The sequence below is a fragment of the Lygodium microphyllum genome, chromosome 16, assembly GCF_053477565.2.
Source record: "Lygodium microphyllum isolate KBCC chromosome 16, Lygodium_microphyllum_v1.1.10, whole genome shotgun sequence".
NCBI lineage: Eukaryota > Viridiplantae > Streptophyta > Polypodiopsida > Schizaeales > Lygodiaceae > Lygodium > Lygodium microphyllum.
In genome coordinates, this window is record NC_141150.1 from 87,310,799 (window position 1) to 87,336,549 (window position 25,751).

Below are 25,751 nucleotides of genomic sequence, written 5' to 3' on the forward strand. Positions count from 1 at the left end.
GTGCATAGAGAATGTGATTGGTGAGCTAGAAACACTTTGATGAGCTTGTCATCACATTGACATCTTTTTCAAGCATACCTAGGTATATAAACTAAGTACTTTTTAAATAATTAGTTTATTTAAAAATAAATTATCTTCATAAATATAATAATATTTATTTATTTTTAATATAACCTAATTAATATGAGTAGAGAGAGAAAAAAGAGAGGACAAAGGGGAGACTTTTTTAACAATGCATGATTGTTTGAGCACATGACATATTTAAAAAAAGCATGATTGTCAAAGGAGGCACAAAGGAAGAAATAGGTTGTCCAAGACTTGCAAGGGCCTAGGATGCAATTGTGCCCCTCACTTGACAAATTCAACAAGCACACATGCTCCTACCATCATCTGCCCATCATATGCAATACTAACATGCATCTTGGTCCTATCAATTTTGTGTAGGCATCTCTTTGCTCCCAAGGGGCAAGGCTTCATTGGCACTATTTCCTTTCATTTTTGGAGGGGATTTCTCATTAAAAAATGAAGATTTATCATGTCATTATTAGATGGCATTCAATCTTTCTTCATGGATAGATATCTTCGTAGTATAGTTTAGGGGCACACCTTTGGTACAAAGAAGCTTTCATGTGGTTTTTTAACTCATAGTATATTCTTGTACTCACACGTATTAATGTACCCCTAGTATTTCATATTTTATTTTATTTATTACTTAAGGGTGGCAGATAGGAGGCTTTTAAAATAAGAGTTAAGCAATTATTAGTGTAGAAGACATTGATACAAAAAAGATAGCAGGCCACCATGGCTTCATGAGTAGCAAGGTAGGGGGTTGTTCAATATGACAAATATAATAGTGTGGAGTAGCATACATTATGGAGAGGAATGGTTAGCCCATCTAAAAGTAGGAGAGGAAACTACGTTGTTAGCACCTACATCAAGCACAAAGGCATTCACATTGTATTTTGGAGAGTTAGATAAGCTCTCTCTCTCTCTCTCTCTCTCTCTCTCTCTCTCTCTCTCTCTCTCTCTCTCTCTCTCTCTCTCTCTCTCTCTCTCTCTCTCTCTCTCTCTCTCTCTCTCTCTCTCTCTCTCTCTCTCTCTCTCTCTCTCATCACTTACTACGTGTAATGCTTAATTTATGAAATTGTGAAAATTTAATAGAGTTATTCATTTGATGTTCAAATTGAACTTTAAAAGTGTGTTGGTGATCCCTAGATGCTTGTGATTTGGAGAGTATATCTTGAATTTGATGTTGGATACAATAGGGCTCGTGTTGGTAATTGACAGTGAGGAGTTTTGTTTTGATATTTGCTTCTCAATGGTTATGATACTTATTTTTCCTGTTGAGTGTTTTAGGTATCCCTTAAGCTATTTGACATATTTTTCTTGTGTCACTTAAGTCATAGGACTGATGTGTTGGTTTCTTGACTTTAAAACATCATATATGAACTTAAGTTGTAGTTTAATGCTGCACAAGGATTCTACTTGTGTCCTAAAATGTTGACTTTGAATTGCTATTGCTATTTTTTGCATGGATGTTGGTGCTTGAAATATTTTTTTGAATGTACATATTATGTGGTAGTTGGTTTTTTCTTTTTGGGTGATTTAGCGTTTTGGTCAATGTGAGAGTGCACCTTGTGACCAAGTGGCAAAGCATTGCATCAAGCATAGTTTTCTCCAAGGATTAGCTAGGAGACAAAGTCAATGAGGGTATTTGGTAAGATATGTCTTATGAAATTATGCACAACTAAACTTATAGAGAGAAAGAATACATTGTGAGGAAGAATACACCAATATTGACATGAGAACATTGTGACATTCCTTGGCTTGTGCCAAAATGATGATTTCACAACTAGAGGGGGAAATTGACTAAACGGTCCTTTGTCTCAGCTTATGCCAAAATGAGATGTACAAAAAATATATTCATATGCACCCATGCCTCATCATGTATCAAGGGACTATGCATGTTGTGGGTTTAGGTCCTCCGTGCGTGCCATGTCTATGTGCGAGGAGAGTTGAAGGGTTACATAAATGTCTCATATGGAGAGAAGGGATACAAGATAATATAGAGGATTGTTAATTGATTAATTATTGTGGCATTCCTTAGATACATTTATATAGCATTAAACATGTCCCATCACATCATAGTGGTGATGATTCTTTTCATCCTTCCCCTTTATGAACCTTGGAATTTTCCCCCTTCGTACAACCTAGGCATGCATATATGGGTTAGGACTATGATCACTATGTAGTGGCCAACCTAGATTCGCCTAATGCAAGTACCCTAATCACACATGTGGACTACATGTATAACTACATATCCTAGATAACCTAGATTTTTACACGAATCTTAGTTGTGTATGTGGGCTAGGTTCACAAGTAGTTCAAAAATTCATATTGGTCCTATACTTTTATTGTTTGTGTCATTATGTTACTAAAATAGTCACTTTGCTACGTTAATGCATAGCATGAGGTGTTATATTTCAAAACATAGCAGTTTAAGGACATCAAAACTCATTTATGGCATGGTACGTGTAGGATGGAGAGAAAAGGAATTGATGAAATAGAGCATTCTATTTTAGTTTTGTGCTTGATGGAGTTGATGCTTTGGCTACTAGCTCATCGTCTATGATAGCTATCCACCAACAACAATAGTTTCTCCATACTAACGTCAAAGTGTTACCAGTTTGGCTTTATGGATTTCTCATTGGTGAATGATGCCATTTATACAATCAACTAGATCAATGCCTTGATCAACTGGAGATGGAAACATGAGTGCACATAAAGGTGATAGGACAAGAAGCACTTGCAATGATTGCAAAATGCAAATTGATATGCATATCATTACAAGTGGTAGTTTCTATAGCAAACATCATGGTACATGTTAAGAACCCCCTTTGGATTACCATTGGATGCTTCTGCAACAATGGAGATTGTTGTGCTCATTTATCATCATGGAGAGACTCTTTTGCATTGGTTCCATATGCAAAATTTTTAAGCTTATAATAAAGTATTGAAATGCAAGCATCCTACATAAGTTTTTGTCATGAGTGAAGTCAACAACCAAATACCAAATATAGAGATTTTCAAGGCACATACATTCGAGATCATCCATGGTGTTGTTCACACATTATACAATATGCATTGTAGATATAAAAAGCATAATAACTTGCATGTGGGTAACATCCCATCACATTTTGATGGAGTAGGTCAATAAAGTCTATATTGGGATTAGAGATTAGACATGATCAACTACTTTTTGTGCAACAAATGAGCATTTGTCTATGTAGTCAAACACCACTATAGAAACACAAAGAAATTGAAGGTGGAGATACCCTCATCCAACACTAATCCTCCATCTTACATGGTATCGCATGAGGCATGTATGCTTAATCACCAGGATCATCAAGAAATCAGAATATTGAAGTAATTGTGTTGTGTTTGATGAGGGTTTGTAAATTGATCCAACAAAGATAGCAACCTTAGAAGATATAAGCAATCACATGTTGCTCAGCATCACATCATTAGGCCTTACTTTTCTCAAAGACATATGCATATGATCATGGGAGTTTCCTTATCTTGTAGCATGTAGCATTTAATTATGGATACAAATATACATATAGACATGCCTTTGCAACACATATCAAGAAAGGTAATTTGATGCATAATTATCAATCCATGTGATGCATAATTGTCTTGATATACATTTAAGATCAAATGTGTTTGTTAATATGATATTGCAATGTTGAGTTTGATAAAGCCTCTCAGTATGTTCAATTTTGTTTTGATTTGCATGACACACAAGGTATTAAATGTAATGTATCGCAACTTGTCCTTCTTGCTAAACATAATGTGAAACAATATCTATGTAATGCAATGACTTATGGACAATACTTTGAATCAAGTTTTTGGTTGAAGTTAATTTTGGTTTTACAACTTCAAAATTACTTTTTCTATTGATAATTGAATGTGTTAATGTGCCTTTGTGTGACAATGGATTACGACCAAAATGAGCCTACAAATGCCACAACTTGCAACATTGCCTCCTAAATACCAAGTCTCACAAGTTGATGAGGTAGATGTAAACAATCACGATGGTCAAAGGATTATGCAAGAAGAGCTGGCCCATTACAACAACTCAGATGTCACCCCAAATTGTGATAATCCCACATGAGGAGGTAGCGATACAAGAAGACCCCCTTCCATAAATGGTGTTTATCTACTATGTGAATTATTTCAAGTTGGTGGTAGGGCAAAGAAGGTTAACATCATGAAAGCTAGATGGATTCTAAATGAAGCACATCTTGTTGAATAGAGCTAGAGAGATTTTCCCTAAGAATAATGAATCTGTGTACTTTGTACAAATGTGCTTTGTAGAGGTATTGAAGAGATGTGTGGATTAGAACACACATCCAAAAAATGTAGGAAGTTTGTTTGGTAAACTCCAAGCAAAGAACTCTTAAGGATTAAAATTATCTTTTTGGAATGAAAATCTAGTATTGGCTCATTGAGAATTGTGTTGAAACATGTTATTCTTCATTTTTAAGAAGCATAGGCACCATACATGTATTTCTTCCATTTTTGAAAGATTACTAACCACTTCCTAGTCATCCTTATTCAAAGGGATGCTCTATTGCATCATTGTCAATGGTTTGTGGAGGTGGAGAGGATGCCCTTGTAGATGACAATTTATTCACCTAGGAGGTAATATAAGTAAGATAATTTCAAAGAAGCATATTAACATACATGTACACTATATTGTTTCTTGTGAAGCTTTGAGCTTATTTAGTCTCTTAGTATGCACAAAATCAAAGGCTGCTCAGTTTTGCTCACAACTCTTAAATAAAGCAATGATAGAAGAATTAGTGGCAACAATTTGCAACTTAAACATGTCATTATCCATACTCTTTTTGCCTCATTAGAGTAGACATTCAATCCATATCCTCCAAAACCCATGGTTCACCAAGGTTACCTAGTCTATCATCTCTTTGACAAAATGCATCTTTATCCTCTTGACCACCCAAAAGTTGATTGCATACATGTTAAAATTGTTAGTGACTTCATTCTTCAATGATTGCAAGTATATTAGGCATGTTGGATCAAATGCAAAAGCAATCCCATGCAATGATATATGCATTTGTACTCAATAAGACTTGTAATTGATGAAAATTCTTTAAGTTGACCACAAGTAGCACATTGACAAATGATTTAACAATCTCTGTAATTTTATTCAGAGCATGCCAAAATATTATGTTATGCACCAAGCCAACACATCTTGCAACACCCTCTATGTTGTAGACTTCTGCTAAATGAGTGCTCCCACCTTCCATCAACTATAGATTCTTGATGAGATGGCTACATCTTAATAAGCCACTATAGCACATAGTAAGATGTAGCAAAGCATGTCATACAAAATATCTTTAGACCCCATTATGACTTGGATTGGAACAAAGTGTATGTAAATGATGATCTCTTATATACTTAAAGATATACAATTTGCATCTGTTAATCTTGATTTGACAAATGGTAATTACCATTTGCACCCATGGAACCCTTGTTAGGTTCCATGGGTTCCTCTACTTCAAATATGGTTTCCAATCTCAAGGGAGTTATAAATTCATTCATTGTTTCTAAGTTACAAACACTATCATTAGTTATAGTACATTGTATTGAAGTGCATGAGTGAGTACTAACTCATTCTACTCACTTTCTTTCCCTTAGATTTTATATTGTCAAAAGAAGGTTTTATAAATTTTGCAAAATTTCTAGATTTCAATCATTTGATAGCAAAAACAAAATTTCCACATACATTGATTGGTATTCTAGAACAATTTAAAGATAATTTGATTTAATATTAACTTTCTTTTCAAATCCATGTTAACAAACTTCCCATGGTTAATTCTTGGTGAGATGTTCATCATATTAGAAGGCACATTAAAATTATACTAGAAAGCAAATACAACAAGACATTGACATTCCAGTGCAAAGATATTGTAACATTGAAATCTTTAACATACTATTGTATTTGCAACCTTCCTTGTATATTGAATTCTTCATTCAAACATTGAGTCTAACTTTTGTACTACTTGCAGAAAGTTTTGCATGTTCACATTACAAAACTTTTTAAACTAACAAAGAAATGATTATGGTGCATAGAATCGTTTCAACAATAGTGACTAGAGGTGATAAATATCTTCAATTTTGATCTTCAATTGACCTTAACATTTGTATCCTAACAACTATTACTAAGTTTAAAATGTCGCAACACTCGAATACCTCACACACTCTCTTTTTGTTTGGAACCAATGTTGATTACGTGTAACTGCTTTTAGATAGTGAGAGATAATCATACACTAGTCAAGAACCAAGGTTTTCTCGCTAACATTATGTAAACTAAGCCACTCAAGACTTGCAACATGTATTGATTCACACTATTTAACATTGGAGACAAACGATAAGAGATCTAATGTTGACAACAATCATTTCACTTATTTTCACAAAGCAAATCTACCTACAACACAAAAACATCCCATCACTTATTGTTTTTGGAAATTGGTAGCCATTCACCTTAAAACTAATTAAACATCATTAGCAATTACAATGCATTCACTCAAAATTTTAAGCCTGCAAAAATAAAAAGTAAAAATTTTGACAATTGAATAGTACAAGCAACATACCATTGACTACTTAGCACACAATTATATTAATGGGCAATGCTTTCTTCATTGTTCTAGCAATTTATTACATAAACAAACAACAACTACATGTTAAATGGTAGCTTGAAGAGAATGATAAACTATATTTCCTATCACATAAAGATTGCAAGTTTGCACCTATAACAAACACTTAAAAAATGAATATGAAAACAATAAGAGAATTAGCAATCCAATGTATTTAATGCAACAACAATATCATACACAACATTGAAAGCATGAAATGTGAATTTTGTAGTCTTCTTCACAAAAGGCAAGGAAGTATAAACAATAGTTGGTGATTTAAAGAAATGCATACAAATATGCAATATCAATATGAAAGGCACAAAAGCAACAAATAATGACAATGAACAATAGTGACCATACCTAACATAGCTAAAAGGAAGTTTGATTATACACTCTAGACAGACTAATGTATTCATGTTTTGCCAAAAAAAAAAAAAAAAAAAAAAACTGAAATTTGTGATAGATGTGCAAAATTATTAGAGATGTGGAAAAACCTTAAATATGGAAGGATATCAAAGGTGGGCTCAACACACAAATTGAACAATATTATGAGTCCATAATATCAAAGCTAAAGTAGTGTATCTTTGATTACCATACACTCAAATACATGAACTTGCACATAATAGCCATTGTAGAGTGTGAAAAAGTGTCATGAATTGTTATAAACTTCAACATAAAACATATTATAATGATTTGTTAGCAATTTGAGCTATATGTTTTAAACATAGAACGTAAAATGAACCATCCTCACTCTTACATACCTAGGACCATAAGACTTCTACCAACAATGCAAGCACTTTCATACTTACAAAATTTTCCATTATAAAAAATGTAAATAACAAATCATTCTCAATTGAGAATACAATCTAAAAGGTGTACAACAAGTAAGAAACAACTAGTGCTTGAAGTGAGAACAGAGACAATGTAGAAGATACTAAGGTAGATAAATATTATAAGTATTATATTTCATCTAATCAAAGTTATTGAGTTTGAAAATGACATATTTGAAAGTTGGGTTATGTTAGGCATTAACCAAGAGGGTGCTTGCCCTTTTAGAAGTTCGAAGTAATCGATGTATTCAAGATTGATGAGCTTGAAGGGAAGTTTTAGAAGATAAGATTGAATTGGGTTCTCACCAAGAGGATGCAAAGCCATGAGTCGTGGAAACCCTAGATTGTTAAAAGGGTGTGTGTGAGTTGTGTTTAATTAGAAGGACAGAGTTCATTGCACTTTGAGTTTGACAATGTAAGAATGAATATGGATCTCTCTCTATCTCTTCTCTCTTTCCTCCCCCTCAAATTATTAACAAAAGAAGAAGCTTATAAGAAAGTTTAATCAAGCTAGCCCTCTCAAATGCTTCTATACTTTGCATACCTTATTAGATATTGATGTTCATATGCATCTTGATGTGTCCCAATAATGCAATCGATGCAATTATTTGCAACCTCATATAACATTTTGATAGCATGGTGCTCTTCCCAAGTAGGCAACTAATTAAACAAGAGATGAAGTATACTACCACCAAATCAGAAGGGTTATTACCACAAACATCACCAAGAAACTTTATCTACTTGCTACCATGATTCATTTTCTTTGTTGATCACTAATCTTTGGGCTTTTGGAGGCAAAGATGAACCCAATTTTTCTGCAATGCATTACCTCCAATGGTAACATCCTTTATTTCACACTATCCATGCTAATCTTGATAAAAAGTAAACACTCAAAGCAAGCGAACCTAAGCCCACTAACAAGATATGGATATAGATCTTTCTAGTCTCCAATAATTAGAACTTAGAAAGCTTCAATAACTTGTATGATAAGTAAGACCTTATGAATATGGAATTGAAATACACATTCAAATCATTCATGTGTTTCACTTTTTAAGCTTTAATAAGTAAGACCTTATGGATATGGACTTGAAATATGCATTCAAATCATTCGTGTGTTTTGCTTTTTACGCTATTGTGACTAATATGAGATTATATTCCTTTCTTGATTTGAGTAAATGATTTAGACCATGCCCTTGATGGCAATGTTGTATCTTATGGTCATGTAAATAAGAGATTATAAATACCTTATTTGATATTGATATTAGCTAAAAAAAGATTCATAGCCGGTCTACAAGGGATTGTGGCCACTATTTTATGTCTTATATGGATATTGGTGCAGCTCCATGTTTAAATCATACCAATACAAGGCCATCATGAGCAATGAATGTTCAAATAAGTTCTATATTATCTGTCTAGATCCTTTCATAGTATATCATAATCTAATATATCACCATCTCAATGCTTCAAGGGGGGAAAGGACATTGTTTCCCATTATTATGGGCTCTTGGAGAGTAGTGTGCTGACTCTATGCCATGCTCCAAAAGTTTTTAATAGTTTATTTCACATTTCATAGTATGTACAAAATTTCAGTAAGTACCATTACAAAGTGCATGCTTAATGCAACTATACCATACATATAAAGCTTCACTTGAGTATTGTTGGATAGAACTACAAGCTACGGATATGCATTATGCGTTGAAAGTCAGACTACCTCAAGTTCGTATTAAACTAACAAAAGTCAATCCATTCAGGTGCCTCATTATAGACACAGATACTTCTAATAGAGAATAATCCGATGCCACAAGCCACCTACTTGGAGCATGGTGGTGGCCCTTTCTCAAGGAAACAAGTGTGGGGATGTCCATGATGAACTAAAAGATTGATTCATCAACCGCACAAAGCCACCTAATTGCAGCCAGGAAATTTTGGTAGACTTCAGAACCATAATGGGTAAATGGAGTGGTAAAATCATGTACCCGAAGTAATCATTATTGCATTGGTGACTGCCCTCTTTTAACACTGAAATTAACCGGTTCACAGCTTGTCTGTTCACTCCATATGATGAGACAATTCGACATGACAGCTTGGGATTTACAATGTGTTTCATTTCAAACTCTTTTGGCAAAAAGAAACTGTATAAAAAGAGCAAACCACCATTTAAAAATGAGCCATGTTAAATGTCATTATCATTTACACATAAACAACATATAGTATCAACCACAAATTTGAGAAAGTGGCACTCGAATCTGTATTGCCATCTTACTCCTGCAACAGAAGTGCTGGCTCCCATTGAAATAAAGGTGGAAGTTGGATATATTTGTGTGTACTTACAAGACAAAGGATTCCTTCAGGAAACATTTTCTGCAGTTTTAACTTGTCTCTGATTCATGGTTGATACTCAGTGCAAGGATCAGATGTCTATTTGTAAGACATTCCCCAGCATTTCACTAATCAGTGGTTGCTGTTATCTCGCTTCATGCACTGAGAATATAATGATATGCCTGAAATTTGAAATCATGATGATACATGTTCGTACAAGAGCCAATTTGTGGGTGAAACATGCTTAAGCTCTAGACTCAGCTGGCCTTCATGTGTCAAAACAGTTTATCCCCTTTGAAGTCTACAGATAGCAATATGCTGCAAAAGATTCTGAGATAACTTCACTCGAGCAGCTTGAATAGTAAGGAATTTGAGTCCTGGCTTTCATGTTTTCAACAAGGTTCCAATAAACTCACATGAGTAGCTTGGATAGCAATGAGTTTGAGTCATGGATTTTGCATTCTCAACCATTTGACTTTAGTTGCTCTGCCTTCTGTAAAACACAAATACAAGAAGTTAAAAAACCTCAAACCACCGACTTTTCATAGCAACTGAGTTGATTTAACAATGAAATTACCCCAACGTAAAAAAGCATACACTATTTGAATACAAAACAGCACTGCCACAATTAATGTCCAGCTGTTAGGATGTATAAGACAATTGAATGTGTTATACCTGGGTGCTCCTCTTGAAATCATGAAAAGTAGTTAAAATCCTCAAGCAACCTACTTTTCATAACAACTGAGTTGAAACAGCACTAGCACAATTTATGTCCAGCTGTTAGGATGTATAAGACAATTGAATGTGTTACACCTAGGTCTTCCTCTTGAAATCATCCCAATGGAAAACCTAGGTCTTCCTCTTGAAAATCCCAATGGAAACGAACACAGGTAATCTTACCCCCTTACCAGGAGGGGTTTTGCTGCTTTGGATAAACAGCTTGTTCATTCGCTTGTTTCATCCACACAACACAACTAATATTCCAACCTATCACTTATATGTCTGCTTGCTTGAAGTTGTGTAAAGAGGATAGGGCACACTTCCAGCTCAATCAAGAACAACAATGGTATCAAAGCAATGCAAACACCTTACCTGGCCTTGTGCCACGCTCTCAGCATCACTTCCTTTAAGTGTGTGTTATGCTACAAGAGAGAGGCATTTGAAAAGAGCAGCAGCAGTCACATGCTATAATCTATTCCTCGAATTTGTGGAGTAGCAGGTGATTCTTCTAATGCTACACAGCTCCAAACATCACATGCAACATCCACAGCTCGAATCGCAGACAACAGCAAGTGCGAAGCTAATGAGATATTCTCATAATTGCTAGGGATTTCCGAAACGGGAGATATGAAACAGGTTTCAAGGGTTTACTATGAATTTCATAAAATGTAAGCAACTTGTTTCATTTGAGATGTCATACATTTGTCACCTAAAGGCTCCAATAGGTAGCTGTCCACAAATCCTGTACGTGGACTTTCCCTTTGGAGTAGTAATTAGTGTGCAACAATATGGACCTAAAGTATCCTACATGCTGCTAATCAAATGCAGTTCCTCTGCACAAGTGAAAATGCTGCTATGTTGCCCATTCAATGCCTAAAGGAAGCAATAGCTAGCTGTACATTAAATGCGGCTAACCGACATCCCCTTGGGAAGAGTCTTGGACCTCTCAAGGACTCTAAACAGCAGTTGCACATTGGCATCTTGATGCTGCCATGGCAGGATAGACCTACATTTTAGTGTTGATATTCACATAACATGCAAGGGATGCAAGGGAATGCGTTTGGAGACATTCAACCCAATGCACAAATTGAAATATACAGCAACTTTGGCTTGTAGTCAAGTTTTCCAAGTGGAATGCACAGTAGGCATGCCAAGCATATGAGTAACTGGTGCTGCCCTTAAAATTTAAGAACCATGTTAAGTATTATAGATGCTAGCAAAGTACAAATTGGGGCCCCAAAAAAATAGCATGTCACAAGCGGAGAGGAGGCTTTAGTTGTCTAGAATGAATCGTAATGCATGTCATAATAACAATTGTTTTGTCTAGGCTCAGCAAACCCAAAAATATCCAAAGCATTGTCCGATACTCAAAGCGGGGCTGTAGCACCTTCACTCCCTTGGTACACTAGGGCTCAAAGATAGTGTATGTTCATTTAAAGTACTATTTACTGGTAATATATCTAATTTGGGACTTCTATGATAAACGTGTATCACTGTATGTTTAGTATCCTAGTAACTCTAGTGGAAATGCATGTACCGACAAGTTTATGGCAACAATAGTGCACTATAACGCCAATGCTCAGCTACACGTGCACACACTCAAAGTGAATAGTGAAAGTGAATAGCAACCAGCTGGGCTTTGGGGATCAGTTAGTGTCAATTTTGACCCTAGGATAATTGTTTGGTCAATAAGTGTCAATGGTGATACTAGGGACTATCATTAATTAATTAATGCCAATCTAAAGGTTAACAAAGGTTGGGGACCACTCCAAGTTGCAAATGGCCTAGTCAATTTAACTATGGATGGGTATATTCAATTTTGGGCAAGGTCAAAAGGGTTGACATTAATTTTTAGAATTTTTTAATTTTGAAAATTAATTAAATGGTTGGATAATGCTGAAAAATGGGTTTAGAAGGTTGCCACTTGGCAAACATGCCCATGCAAATTGATAAAACGTTTTTGGGGGCTCAATCTCAACCATTCAGTTAGTTTGCAGCTTGGGGAGAGAGAGAGAGAGAGAGAGAGAGAGAGAACTGCTGGTCCATTTTCTAATCAGAGAACAACAGTTTGCTACAAAAGACAGCCATCTGGGGGCCTCAGCAAGCAGGGGACAACAGGGGCTGGCAATAGCATTGTTGATCAGGTGATAACATTTTGGAGGTGCTTGGTAGTAGGTGGCTACGTTCAATGCAGGCTGGAATAGGTAGTAGGAAGATTTTAGGGTTTTCTTGCGAAGAAAATCAAATCTCTCTCTCATCTTGGCTTTCTCTTACCTTCTCCAATAATTTCTCAAAATATCTCAACCATTCTCAATTGATCTCGGCCAGATTTGGTGCACAATAGGAAATTTTCTGCTGTAAACCCTAAATTTTTGCAAAAATTAGGGTTTGACAGCCACCTTGGGACCTGCGCCAAACAAGAGAAGGCATCGTACACTAAAATCAAAACCTGAAATTTGTAGAATTGTCAAGGATTTCAAATGCCTAGCCATCCATTGTAAATTGAGCTAGCAGTTGGCTAGTTGGTGGTTCCATTTATGCAAGTCCTACATAAAAATTAAGGGGCAATTGGCCCAAATCGCTTGCTAATTGTGTGTACAACAAGGGGCTTTTGGATCAGCAAAGGAGATCGTGGAATCTCAACTTGTACACTATCCATTAGCAATCAAAGTTAAAGAAATACCAAAAGAGGTGCTAGTTTTTGGGCCAACCAAGTGTCCAATGTCCAAGAGTGCGTTTGCACCTCTAGTGTGTAAGTGACAACTAGTAGCCCATCTCCCTCATCAGGTGACTTGTTGCTGCATTTGGTGACCTCCACATCAGGCGATAGTTCCTACATTAAGCAACAACTTCCTTCACATCAAGCAACAGCTGCCAGCCCTCTTCCACACCTGTCTTGCTTGCGTTTGGTGCTCCAGGCCCTCCTGACACTTACGTTTGCTGCATCCTCACTCCCACACTCCAACTGGTAGTGATAGACTTGGGATCCGTCTCCAATGAACATCACTCCCCAACACGCTACTCTGCCCTTGGGCACACTGTATACTCTTACATTCATTTACAGCATTCATTCACTTCAAAGTTGTGTTCTTTCTACCCCTTCTTTTGTTTGTGTTTGAGTTTTGAGTTTTGTGTTTAGGGATTGAGTTTTGCTTTCTGTGTTTGTATTTGTCTCATTGTGCTTTTGTTGTGGTCGTACACACTGTGTTTTCTCAATGCAACCCTAGCAATGCCTTCACAATCTTCTTCACATCTCTCTCCACGATTGCTAAAGTTAATGTTGACAATCATGTTCATCTTAACATTAAACAAAATGTTTACATTAAAATCAATACTAACCTTAACGAAATATTAAATATTAAGATCATTGTAGCATTTAATAGTATATTAACATTAAAATTAATTATAACAATAATTTTAATGTTAAATTGACAAAAGGTATTGTAAGTCAAAATTCTTATGTTTATCCGAGCCACAAGGTTTCAACTTCCAAAGATGGTCTACCATAGCCCTAGAGTGGTAACTCCTTGGACTCCAATTGTTAGACCCACTGAAAATCCTTACACACAAGTATCGTCCCAACACAAAACCCAAGCACGAGCACCAGACAAGAAACATACCTTGCCATCATTACCCAACTCCTGCAACATGTAATTTCCATGCATAACACTCTCGCTAGCAATGTCCCATACCACCCTTAACAAGATAAAGACGTACTTATTAGGCATGAATCATCATGGTCCTGTGAGCAAATGTAGTTTTGTGCACATCATTGGATCTCGCATCCAATTACATGTTGATGCTCTGATACCAATGAAGCATCCCCATGGCATCCAACTTGCACACGAGACATGATACAAGCCATATCCACACTAAAAGGGACTAGACATCAGACTCACCTCCTAGCCATAGAGCCAAACGGGCTCATCCCCAAGCCTAGAAGCTAGCAACACTTTGGATCATGACCACATCCCAAGGGTTGGCATCCCATACCACAACCCATGCCATCCCGGTGTAGAGACACATTATCCAACATGCCAAGAGTCCAAGAGTGGTGATCACATAATGAATATGCACAATAGGGCCTTGAATTGGCTACCCTAAACCTGAAGTGCCCTTTGTGTATTCGCACTAAATCACTTCACGAGACCACTATGACCAATGCTACTAGCGCCCATCTGGATGTCCAAGGATATAACACTTAGGTTACTCTTCCTTAGCACTATTAGTTCCTTAGGCTAATAAGTCGGGCCCATAGGCTAATCTATAGTTAGGCTACTTTGCTTTAGGATTCTCCTTCATTTGTCTTCTTTCCAACACCCTTCATTACTCTATTACTCATTCATTTTAGCTTTACTTTTGTTTGGCACTGAAGCATCTCACTATGAACCTCAATTTTGCAAATTCTAATCTCTTTTGCAAGGTTTGACATGTTAGTCTAGAACTAACATGCAGGTTTGCATCTGTCCTTCCAAGGCTGGAGATATGGGTTACTTAATTTTCCTTTGTGGTTTCATACTCTTTGGAGACTTGCTCTTCTACCAACATGGAGAGTTCCCCTCCCAAGGCCGATCTTGCAACATCTCTTGATGCTACCACACTTGTTGCTTTTGCCTAGCTCCTCCAGCTGGGATACTTCATCTTCTTCCATATTCACAATTCTTGGCACCACATGATGACAACATCTCGTTCCTCTCTCCTTTGGTATCAAAGTCCATGGTTGAGAGGGTGTTCCTACCCTTCACTTGGCACATAAGGATTTTGGTATAGCTTCAACAATGGCCTCCCTTCCCTATGTAGTACATACTCACTCTTTGCTTTACATGATCACCATCATATTTGTAAAAGAGCACTTGGGCAAGTGAACGATTTCCCTACGAGGCAGAAAACACTCTCCAAGCATCTTGCAAAATGTGCATCTCATCATGTACCATTCATCTAATGCATCTCATTGTGTAGAGCACCCCTAAGTGGATCCTAAGTTGTTTCCATCAATGGCTCTCTCATCACCATACCTCCATACCTCTTCACAATTTCTTTTGTTACCGATACCCTAGATGGGTAGTTGGGATAGTCTTTGTTTTGTGATGTTGAATCTGACCATCCCTCTTATTTCCCCCCCATGAGCATAGTTACTTCAAAGAAACAACAACAACAACAAAAAGTTCAAAGTAGTTTAACATTGCCTTCGCAAGTCCTAGTAGGCCACTGGGCAATTGATGAGCACTCTTTGTCTAATGCCTTGGCCTCTTTGGAATGGCCCTTTGGACTCTCGAGGTAAAATAACCATCGCCTTTGTAGTCTTGGTACAATCTTGGTCATCCAACGTGCACCCATTGACCAATGCCTTGGTTGCCTTGGGGTGGGACGTCTCTAGGTAAAAGCACGGGGTGAGCTACTTTTGCAATTCCTTTGTAGTTCTAATTTTGGGCTTGAGAGGGGGTGTTAAGATAAACAAGATGCATTACCCACTAAATCTTTATTAGCTCTTTAGACAGCCCCAAAACTCACTGACTACTAAAAGTTTGTGTCCTATAAGCCAAAACCCTAATTTTTGCGAGACCCATATCTATAAATAGGGGGCAGCCCAACCACTCTTGTCATCTCTTTTTTACATGTTCTAGCCATCAACTCACACGATCCAGTGGTTGTCTAGCCTTTACAATTGTTGCCACATCATCACCAGCCTTGGATGTCCTATCTACAGTTGCATTTTGCACTGCCTCTTCCACCTGTTCAGTTTGCAACTACACCTCATGCTTCCAAGCAACAGGCTTTTGCACACCTTCATCAACTCGTACGGATTTCATGATTGTTGCAATTGCTGATTTGGCCATTCTAGCTCCTGCCCTCACCAAATTGGGGCAGACATTGCTGTGTTTTTATTCAAATCAGTTTCTTCCACTGCCATCAATTCTTGGAGGTCTCTGTCAGCCCATCTCAGCTTTGCTTGGTGGTTATACCTCTCACAATTGATCTCTTGTAGACGTACTCTCCGACAACTATTCCACCCTGCTCCCACGAGAGTTGTTGGCTATTGGACAACTTTGCCTTTGAGCATCTTGTTCACTCTTTCCTTCATTTACAACATTCATTCATTCAATCATTTCATACTTTTCTTTCTTCTCTATTTGTGTTTTGCATTTTACATTTTCGCGTGAGTTAGTGTTTTAGTTATGTTCATCCATTCATTGTTTTCTTTAGCAAACCCTATCACATCTTCAAAGTTCATATGCACATCAATATTTTGTTTCCTAGCAGACTAACAGCAAGTGGAAAACATCTAAAGCAATAGCCTTTCTTTGGCATTTTTTTTGTAGGTTTTCTTGAAGGACATCTATAACAGAGATGAGTTTGACTAGGGGAATTGTGTGGATCGATATTGCAAGGAACATCCAAACGACAACCAAGATCGTAAAGACCGACATTCACAGAGTTGTGATGATGAGGATCAGAAGATGGACCATGACCAAAGCGATCACCATCTTATCATTCTCTGACTTCATCTTTCAAAACTACCAATCCCCAATCGATAGTTGTGGCACCCCCTGAGTAGGTGCATGTTGTACCCTCGAACGAACTACCCTCTATGGTTGTGTAAAGTCGAGTGTATCCTCAACAATTTTGACTTTTGGGATTTTGTGACAATTCCTATTCCCTAATCTACACCATGGATCCCCATGTTGAAGTGACATTGGAATTGGTAGCTTTCTCGCATCAATCGAATGCTAGACCTCACTCTTTACTCTTCTTGAGTTATGTAGATTCTATAATTGTGCATGTAAAACATATCCACACTGCCATAGAGGTCTAGAAGAGATTGGCATCTCTCTAGTAGGTCTAGACATTTGGGCATCGTGTATCCCTCAAGTTGGAGCTATGACGGCTATTGTAGATTCCCCTACAATGAAGGATCGCATCAACAAGATGGAGGAGATGCAAAACAAGCTTGCATAGCCTTTGAAGGACTAGCTATGACAATTCTGTCACATCTCCCATCACCAAAAAATCAAGTGTTCTACACTAGATGTATTTAGTTATTCTAGATAGGTATTTGTGGGTGCCTAGTGTCAATTTGGGTCTATGCCATTAAAATGTCCAATGGTGACATTGGAGACTAGGCATTAATTAAATTAATTAATGCCTAGTCCTAAGCTAATTAATGTTTGGGACAATTAAATGTTCCACACGGGCTAGCATATTAAATGTGAAGGGGCACTAGCCAATTCAAAGATGGGACAAAGGAATAATTATTTAATTTTCAAAAATTAAAAGTGAAAATTAATTAATTAAAACTGAAATTTTCATTTAGAAGGCTGCCAAGTTGCAAATTTCCCCATGCAAGTCTGAGAGAGGGCTGTTAGGGTTGGCTGATGCTGATTCCAGCCATTTTGTGCATGATGGAGGTTGAGAGAAACAGAAGAGAGGTTGTTCAAGCAAGCACTAACAGATTTTGACCATTTGCAATCAGCATAGGAGGCCCCAGCAGGTGATGACAGCTCCAGGAGAGGCCAAGACAGCTGATGACTGTATCCTCAGGGTCTAGGGCAGCTGGCGATCAGCCTAGGGGCCGCAAACAGCAAGCAACCTAACATGTGGACTATTGAACAACAGGCGATGGCTATTTCTCTCACTTCTCGAGACAAAACAGAAATCTCCCTCACCTCAAATCCACTCTCATCTACCGTCTAGCCCTCAACGGTTCTCATCCATTTCTGGCTCCAGCCTCCAAGTGGCGTGCAGTTGAAGAAATTATTGCTGAAACCCTAATTTATAGAAGCAATTAGAGTTTTTCAGCCACCTCAAGATCCATGCCCAATTACTGTTTGGTAATTTGGCTGAAGGCAAGCAATTTATGTTCATGATGTGCTTTTAGTGAAGTTGGTTCATGATAGTCATCGAGATTCAACTATTTCTACTCTATGGTCAAAGATTGATACAATTCATATCGACAACAATGCCTTCTCGAGACACCTTGGTCATGGCTTGATCACCCACTACTTGGGTATCCATGGTCCTATATGATTGTTATTGTCGTATGTACTATGGTCTTTCATCATTGTATATTCAATTGTGCCCATCACCCATGATCTATGAGAGGGCGTTGGCAATGTACATATCATGGTTGTACAAGCATAATACTTGAGTGCATTTCATTTGTAAGCAAGCGCTAGTATTATAGTTGGCCAACCTACATTACTAGCATCATTAACAATTGGATGACCTATTTGTTGTTTTGTATTATTTCAGCCTATATAAGGCTGCCTCTTCTCCATCTATCATTTAATCGATACATGCACACTACATACTACTGAGAGAGGAACACTAGGAGCACTCTGTTGGTTGCCCACAGTAAGAAAAAGATGAAACAAGTTATTGAGAAGATTGAAATAGACAATTCCACAGCCAAAACTATGTTTTTTTTGAAGGCCCAATATTTTTTTAAAAAAGTCAAGAATGTCGACTGAACGTACTCTGAAAAAAAATTCATTTGCAAACATTTGCATACTCAAGCAAACACACATGATAAAATGGTGCATGTAAGCACTTGAAAAAAAACCAGTGCCCGTGCAACTCATTGCAAAATACCCAAGGATCCAATGATTAAACAATACAATTCATTCAAGACCAAAACCTTAAGTTCACTTAAGATATATTCATATTTAAAACCTTTGTGATTCCTAAAAGCATTCATATAGATGGTTGGACGCCACCTACCTTTTGCAATTTCCTTAATATGGCATCTTCATAGTCATGATATGCAGAGCCCACTATGTTGCCAACATTCTTGCTAGTGTCTGAACCAACTTCTTTGGATGCTGCATGGGACTTATTGTCCATAGGGCTAGTATGTGCCACCAATGGTACAACAAGTAAGGGATTTGAAATAGCTCCACATCGACTCTTTGTTGCAGCAATCTGCTTGAGTTTCCATGAACCACGAAAAAAGTTATATCATAGGGCATAGTTAATCAAACAAGTGCTATAAGACCCTTCAATGGAAGTACGAATAAAACACAACTGACTTCAGAGTAATGTCTTACCACTTCAGCCCTGCTGCCCATGACAACTAATGCAGAGCTTTGTTTACTAGCATTCTCTGGACGTATCACTATGTCTTCAACTCTTCCAAACTCTCTAAAAATCTCATTGAGCATGTTTACAGTATATTCACTGCCACCATTTTTGGCAGAAAGCCATGAGACCTTCAGCATTTTTTCCTTTTCCAAAGTTGTCAATCCCTTAGCTTTTTTTGGTGGATCTTTTGTTGTTGCTGACGACTTAGCTGGCTCCGTAAAAGTCCCTCCTTTCTGGCTATGCATGGCACGAATCCGAGCTATCTCCTCTTTCAAACGCCTGAAAGCTCTTTCTTCTTCATCCTTCTCTTTAACCTGAGCTTCAAAAGCAGCTTCGCGCCTCTTAAGGTCATCCATCATCTTCCTTCTTTTAGAATCAAGCTGATTTTCCCTCTCAAGCCTGGCCTTACGAATATTAAGCAAGTCATCATAGGCTTTGCGTGCCTTTTCATCACAGAGCACGTCATAAGCCTTCTGGAGCCTTTGAAATTCAGCAGCTGCACACAATTACAGAGAACTTTAGGGACTTGGTAACTAATAGGGGTAATGATGAAAGAAGAACAACAAAACAGGAACCATTGAACATAGCAGCTGCATACATAAAATTGACAGGCTGACAAGAGAAGATTACAAAACAAATCTGCAATCAGGTGTTTTGTGAACTAAGACAGGTGACGACAATAACACAAAAAAATAAACCAGACACGTAGCAAACCTGCGAGAGGATCGTTAGGACGCTTATCAGGATGGCACCTAAGAGCTTTTGTACGGTATGCTTTGCGGATAGCATCGCCTGTGGCTGAAGTCCCTCCTTCAAGGCCGGGTTGCAGACCTAAGATCAGATAGAAGTCTTCTTGATCCTCCATTGATCGCCGCAGCCACAACAGGACTTTCACCGAAGGGCCTCTGCCTTTCGCACGCACTAAATGCTAATGTTTTAGCTTGGAGTACTAAGGGCCGGTTTACATCCGGCCGACGGACGCCCGTAATGTGACTGCCATGATCCATCCCTTCGGCTATTGTCGGTTGCCCGTTCTATTTATTCATCACGCCCTCCTCCCATTCGTTGCCCATGTGCGTAGATATCAAACGTTAAAAAAACCTTCATGTATATTGACTTTAATCGATGTTATTTTGTTTTATCAACATTAGTTAACGCTAATGTTGTTTTGCTTTTTTAATAATGTGGTTTAGATTATATAATTGTAATAATGTTTACATCAAACCACCGATAGGTGGTGAGGATTCATAGCACAAACTAGCTATGTGCTTTCATAGCTTCCAGAAAGACCTTGAACGGTCTACTTTTCCTCCCTAACCCCTCGAAGATAGACAATACCTCTTGCTTACATTTACCTACATCCAACAGCTAGTACCTACCCACCATTCCAAAAAGCTTGTTGTTTCTAAATCTCCATGTGAACCAAATTCCAACAACACGTATGATGTCCCATAAGGCAAGGATCGCGTCATTGAGTTTGCCCTGAGCACCACACAAGATTAGTTGGGGAGAAATGGTTCCATGAAAACCTGATTTCTCAACCCTACCTCATTTCTCAACCCTACTTCTTCCAAGGGGTCTAACTTCTAGATATGACCACATGAGATGAAACACAATCTCTTCTTGTTTACTGAACAGAGAGCACAAAGGAGAGACAACCTTGGATTTAGCCATCTGCTCCTTAGTGGGAGATTTATTGCACAAAAGTCACAATAGGTAGAAGTTTAGTCTCCTCGAAGGAGTCTGCTTCTAAATTTTTGCTAGTACCAAGCGTCGTTGTGATGTTATGAGGACACAGTGTGAAAAAGTATGAAATGCATCATTATCCGACTTCTTTATTGATCTAGAGAGTCAATGTGATCTGAGCCATTAGTACTAGTGTGAGTTGCATGGATTATCCGAAAATACTAGATTTTTGGATAATTTTAGCCTATTTTTTATATCATTTATTGTAAAAATCCGAAAAAGTTAGAAAAAGCTTCTAGATTAGGATGGCATGCAAAAAGCTAGTGGCTTTTTCAACCAATTATGGGATTTTCACAAGAGGGACAGATTGGCAAAATCGTGTGTGTCGTGATCGCTGTAAACAAACTGAAAACTACATATTGAACTAAAAGAAGAGGAAGGAGTGATCTGGGAGATCCGGAACCAGGCATCTTGGGGTTTTACCCCCCTTTCGGAGCCATCAGATTTGGGTTCCAAGCAGTAGAGAATGAGCTGTAATTTTTATGCACATTTTGTTCTACGAAGAAGCTCCATGAGATCTAAAGCCTGGAGATTGCTTCTGAGTAGTGCGAAGATTCCAGGTTCTTTCAATACATATTGATTCAATTCATTGTGTTTTGTCTTTATAATGTTTACCACTTGAGTATTCTCTATCTTCTCTTCCATCACCTATCTCTACTTCCTTCTACTTCTGATCCCCGGTGGATTCGACCTTTCGAGAAAAACCCCTCTGACATTGGTGAACCCGATGTGAAAGGTCGTCAGAAGAAGGAAAGACAAGATAGGAGAAGCTTCGAATACAATCTCCACTGATGTTTTGCAACAGTTGGTGCAAAATATGAATATGCTTATGCAGGTACAACAACAACAACAACAGGTGATGCAAGCTTCAGCTCAAACAAAAAGTGTTGTGATGAATGCTTTGCAAGCAATTGAGCGTGAGGTGAAGTTATTCAATGGCAAAAATGTATTTGCATATGTACATACCTATGCTCAGAAGATGGAATTCTTTGAGGTGGATCAATCTGCATGGAGCCGGTATTTTGTACGTGTTATTGTTCATGAACTGAAAGCATGGATTACTGAATTATACTTGCAGGATGCTAACTAGATAGCCTTTAAGAAGACACTCAGGGAAGAATTTTACATTGAGGACACCAGTTTAATTACACACAAGACTTTTCAAGAGTGGGTTTTACAACCTAATAAGGGTCTTGTGGTGGCTACAGAATTGTTAAGCGAATTTGAAAGTTGATTTGAACAGTTGGATCTTGCAGAACAGCAAGCTCTTGCAAGTCAGAAAATTGAATTGTTTCTACATACAGCTGATCCTGAGCTTCAAGAGAAGCTTGATGATTTGCTGGAGGATCAGACTACAGAGACAAGTTTGAAAACAAAGTGGAGACATGTCAAGGAAGCTGTTACTGCACTTGTGAAGAAGCATAGAAGAAGAGAAAGATTGCATATCTCTAGCTTGCTCACTGTTACAGGCAAGATAGTTGAAGTATCCAGTAAGCCACCTACTTTTGTGGCTAACCCTATGGATGTACCTACTATTGTTCCCTCTGTTAGGGAAGATGTCTTAGATGAATTGGTCAAAGGCATGCAGGATTTTCAATTGAAGGTTGCAAAATTGGACGAAAAAGAACAAGAGGAAAGGGGACGGGCAGCAACCCCTAAGCTTGGAAAAAGATGTATGTGGTGTGACAGTTTGAAGCACGAGAGAAAGGATTATGCTGCCTATCAGGAGGCCTTGGTACGACATCTCATCTTTTGAAAAGATGGCAAGATCCATGCACAAGAAACGGGATTGCCTCTTGCTTTGAATTTTGGAAAGGAAGGTTGTAGAAGTTGTTGGAAGACTTGGCTATCCGAAATGCTTATGCGATGGTACATGCTTCTACTTTTGGTCTACAGTTGGATAGAATGCATGGCCAAGTGATGGTTGGTCCAAAGGATGAAATATGGACACATACTTTACATGCAGCTGAAAAGAGAAAGGTCACTCATAGTGAAATGTCTCATGCAGGGCAAGACATTCGTGGCATAACTGGTTGGGAATCACCGATAGATGCATATTCAGTGTATGCATATTTAGCAAATGTACAAAACATGAATGTACTTGGAAGAAAAATAAAAAAGAGATGAAGATATTGCAGGGACATCCAAAAGAATAACAAGAAGAAGTGTGGATCAGCCTAAAGCTACAAATCAGCCACATCTCGAGCATGTTATGGAAGAGGTCGGTCAAGAGCAAAAGCAGGATAATAAACAAGAGAGCAAAAAGAAGGGCAAGCAGCCAGGATATAAGTTACAATCTGACATTGAGACAGTCACGGATCTTAAGAAGGTTCTTGAAGAACGGATCTTAAACAGTCGGGTGGAATTTACCTTAGGAGAGGTGCTTGGCATTGCCAAGCCAGAATTTCATGATGAAATCATTGACATAATTAAAAGGAAGCGTCAGTTTCTTGGTGATACCACTAGTGCATTGCTGCAATTTGAAGAGGAAATTGGTTTGTTGGGTATTCGGGCTGAATATGAGCATGAAGTAAGTACAGGATTGTCTATGCAGGATGCTACTAATCAGTGGGACAGTGTGTGAAAAAGAGAAGAAAGTGGCTGAAAATGCGTTGTCTTGTACGAATATGCATGGTGGAGTAAGGCAAATGCAACAATATGGAGAAGAGACTCTAGGATTTATTCCTCGAAATCACTACACAAGAAATCATTGGGCTAGAGCTACCACTGAAATGGTAGTGAAAATAGGGGAGCATGAAACTCCTTGTGTTGCTTTACTTGACCATGGGTCTAAGATAAATGTCATTGAGCGTGGATTGTATAAAAATGGTGCATGGCCTGTAGACACTAATCATGGTTGGCGAATGAGGGCTACAAATAATTCTTTAGGGGAGCTCTATGCTGCATGTCTTAATGTAAAAGTGACAATTGGTGATGTACAGAAAGAGCAACACTTCTTTGTGCAAGATAATTCCTCATACGCAGTGATTTTGGGACAGCCCTATATTACAAGTGTGCATATGGAAACAAAGGTGCTTGATGATGGTTTTGCTTATGCAAGAGTCAAAAGCAAGGATGGGAGAAAAGCAGTCCAATTTCTTATTGTTTGTGTTAATCATCCTAGAAATCGAGATACATTTCGAGAGTCTCCTTTGGTTTCAAATGCAAGGGAATTTAAAGACCTGGATTTTCATTAAGCACTGCTGTAATGCGGGGCTACAATAGTGATGTTCAATGGGTGTACTCGCCTCTTGATGAAATGAAGCATGTATTTACTATTGGTAATTCTCAGTTTACAACAAATAGTTCATGTTGGTTTAAACCTATGGAAGCTATGTGCAGGGCTGAACACATATCTATGAAACGGGCTACTAAGGAACTGCGAGCATTGGGACTGTTAGCTAAAAATGAAGGCATTTCGGGCATGTTTTATGGGCTGAATATTAATGACACTATGGCTGAAATTTTGGCAACTATACATGCAGAAAATGAGGCTGAAAATAGAGTGTTGTCAGTATGTTCTTTGGACATGTATGATGTTATAGCATTGTTTGCTCAACAAGAAGGATTACAATGGGTTGAAGCACTTGTGGAGACAAAGTATAAGACAGTTGACAAAAAGGTGAAACCTATTGCTTTGCCACTTCCACCAAAGAGTGAGGGTATGTATGAAAAAGTGTCAAGGTAGCCAAGCTTACAGGATCCTAATGATATAGATCATCAATTTACATCTGAAACATTACAAGAATTGAAAGTTGGTGTAGAAGGGTTTCTTTTGCCTACTGAGAGAGATTGTTTTATGCGGATGTTGGCTAGACATGGAAAGGCATTTGCATTTCAGCCAAGTGAAATAGGTTGTGTGGATCCAAATGTTGTCTCTCTAATGGTCATATTTACAGTGACACATGTACCATGGAACTTGAGGCCTATTCCAATGCCTAAAGCTTACTTTGAGATTTATTCAAGACATGCAACCGGTCAATAAAGCAACCATAAGAAATGTGGGTGCAGGTCCTGTGGTTGATGAATTTGCAGAGGCTTTCGCAGGCAAAGTGATCTATTCTTTGGGTGATCTTTACTCGAGTTATGATCAGTTTCAGCTTGCAATTGAAAGTAGGGATATCACAACCATGAAGACTTCCTTGGGGTTAGTACGGATGTGTACTCTCCCACAAGGAGCAACAAACTCAGTGGCACACATGACAAATGCTATGAATAGGATACTCAAGCATTTTATACTACAATTGACTATGCCCTTCTTGGATGATATTCCAATCAAAGGGTGTGCAATGGATGAAAAGAACGAAGAGATGGATGCACATGGATGCAGACAGTTTGT

The 25,751-nt window shown here is 38.0% G+C and overlaps 1 protein-coding gene across 1 annotated transcript; it reads right to left on the reverse strand.

Moving 5' to 3' along the window:
• Positions 1–9,700: 9,700 nt before the first annotated feature.
• LOC148023078 (DNAJ heat shock N-terminal domain-containing protein) lies at positions 9,701–20,657 on the reverse strand. The gene is made up of 4 exons (XM_087696067.1): positions 20,381–20,657; positions 19,633–20,162; positions 19,307–19,507; positions 9,701–10,361 (listed from the first exon to the last, which is right to left on the reverse strand). Exons 1-4 carry the CDS (start codon positions 20,529–20,531, stop codon positions 10,332–10,334), a joined length of 912 nt encoding a protein of 303 aa, XP_087552193.1. The 5' UTR covers positions 20,532–20,657; the 3' UTR covers positions 9,701–10,331.
• Between the last annotated feature and the right edge of the window lie 5,094 nt (positions 20,658–25,751).

What these genes read in the sequence shown, in the direction of transcription:
- LOC148023078 (XM_087696067.1), bottom strand. Translation starts at nt 20,531, where the DNA reads ATGGAGGATCAAGAAGACTTCTATCTGATCTTAGGTCTGCAACCCGGC. An exon ending in TCCTAACGATCCTCTCGCAG is followed by an intron (nt 20,163 to 20,380) that starts GTTTGCTACGTG and finishes AATTGTGTGCAG; the next exon opens with CTGCTGAATTTCAAAGGCTC. An exon ending in TATTAAGGAAATTGCAAAAG is followed by an intron (nt 10,362 to 19,306) that starts GTAGGTGGCGTC and finishes TGTGTTTTACAG; the next exon opens with AAGGCAGAGCAACTAAAGTC.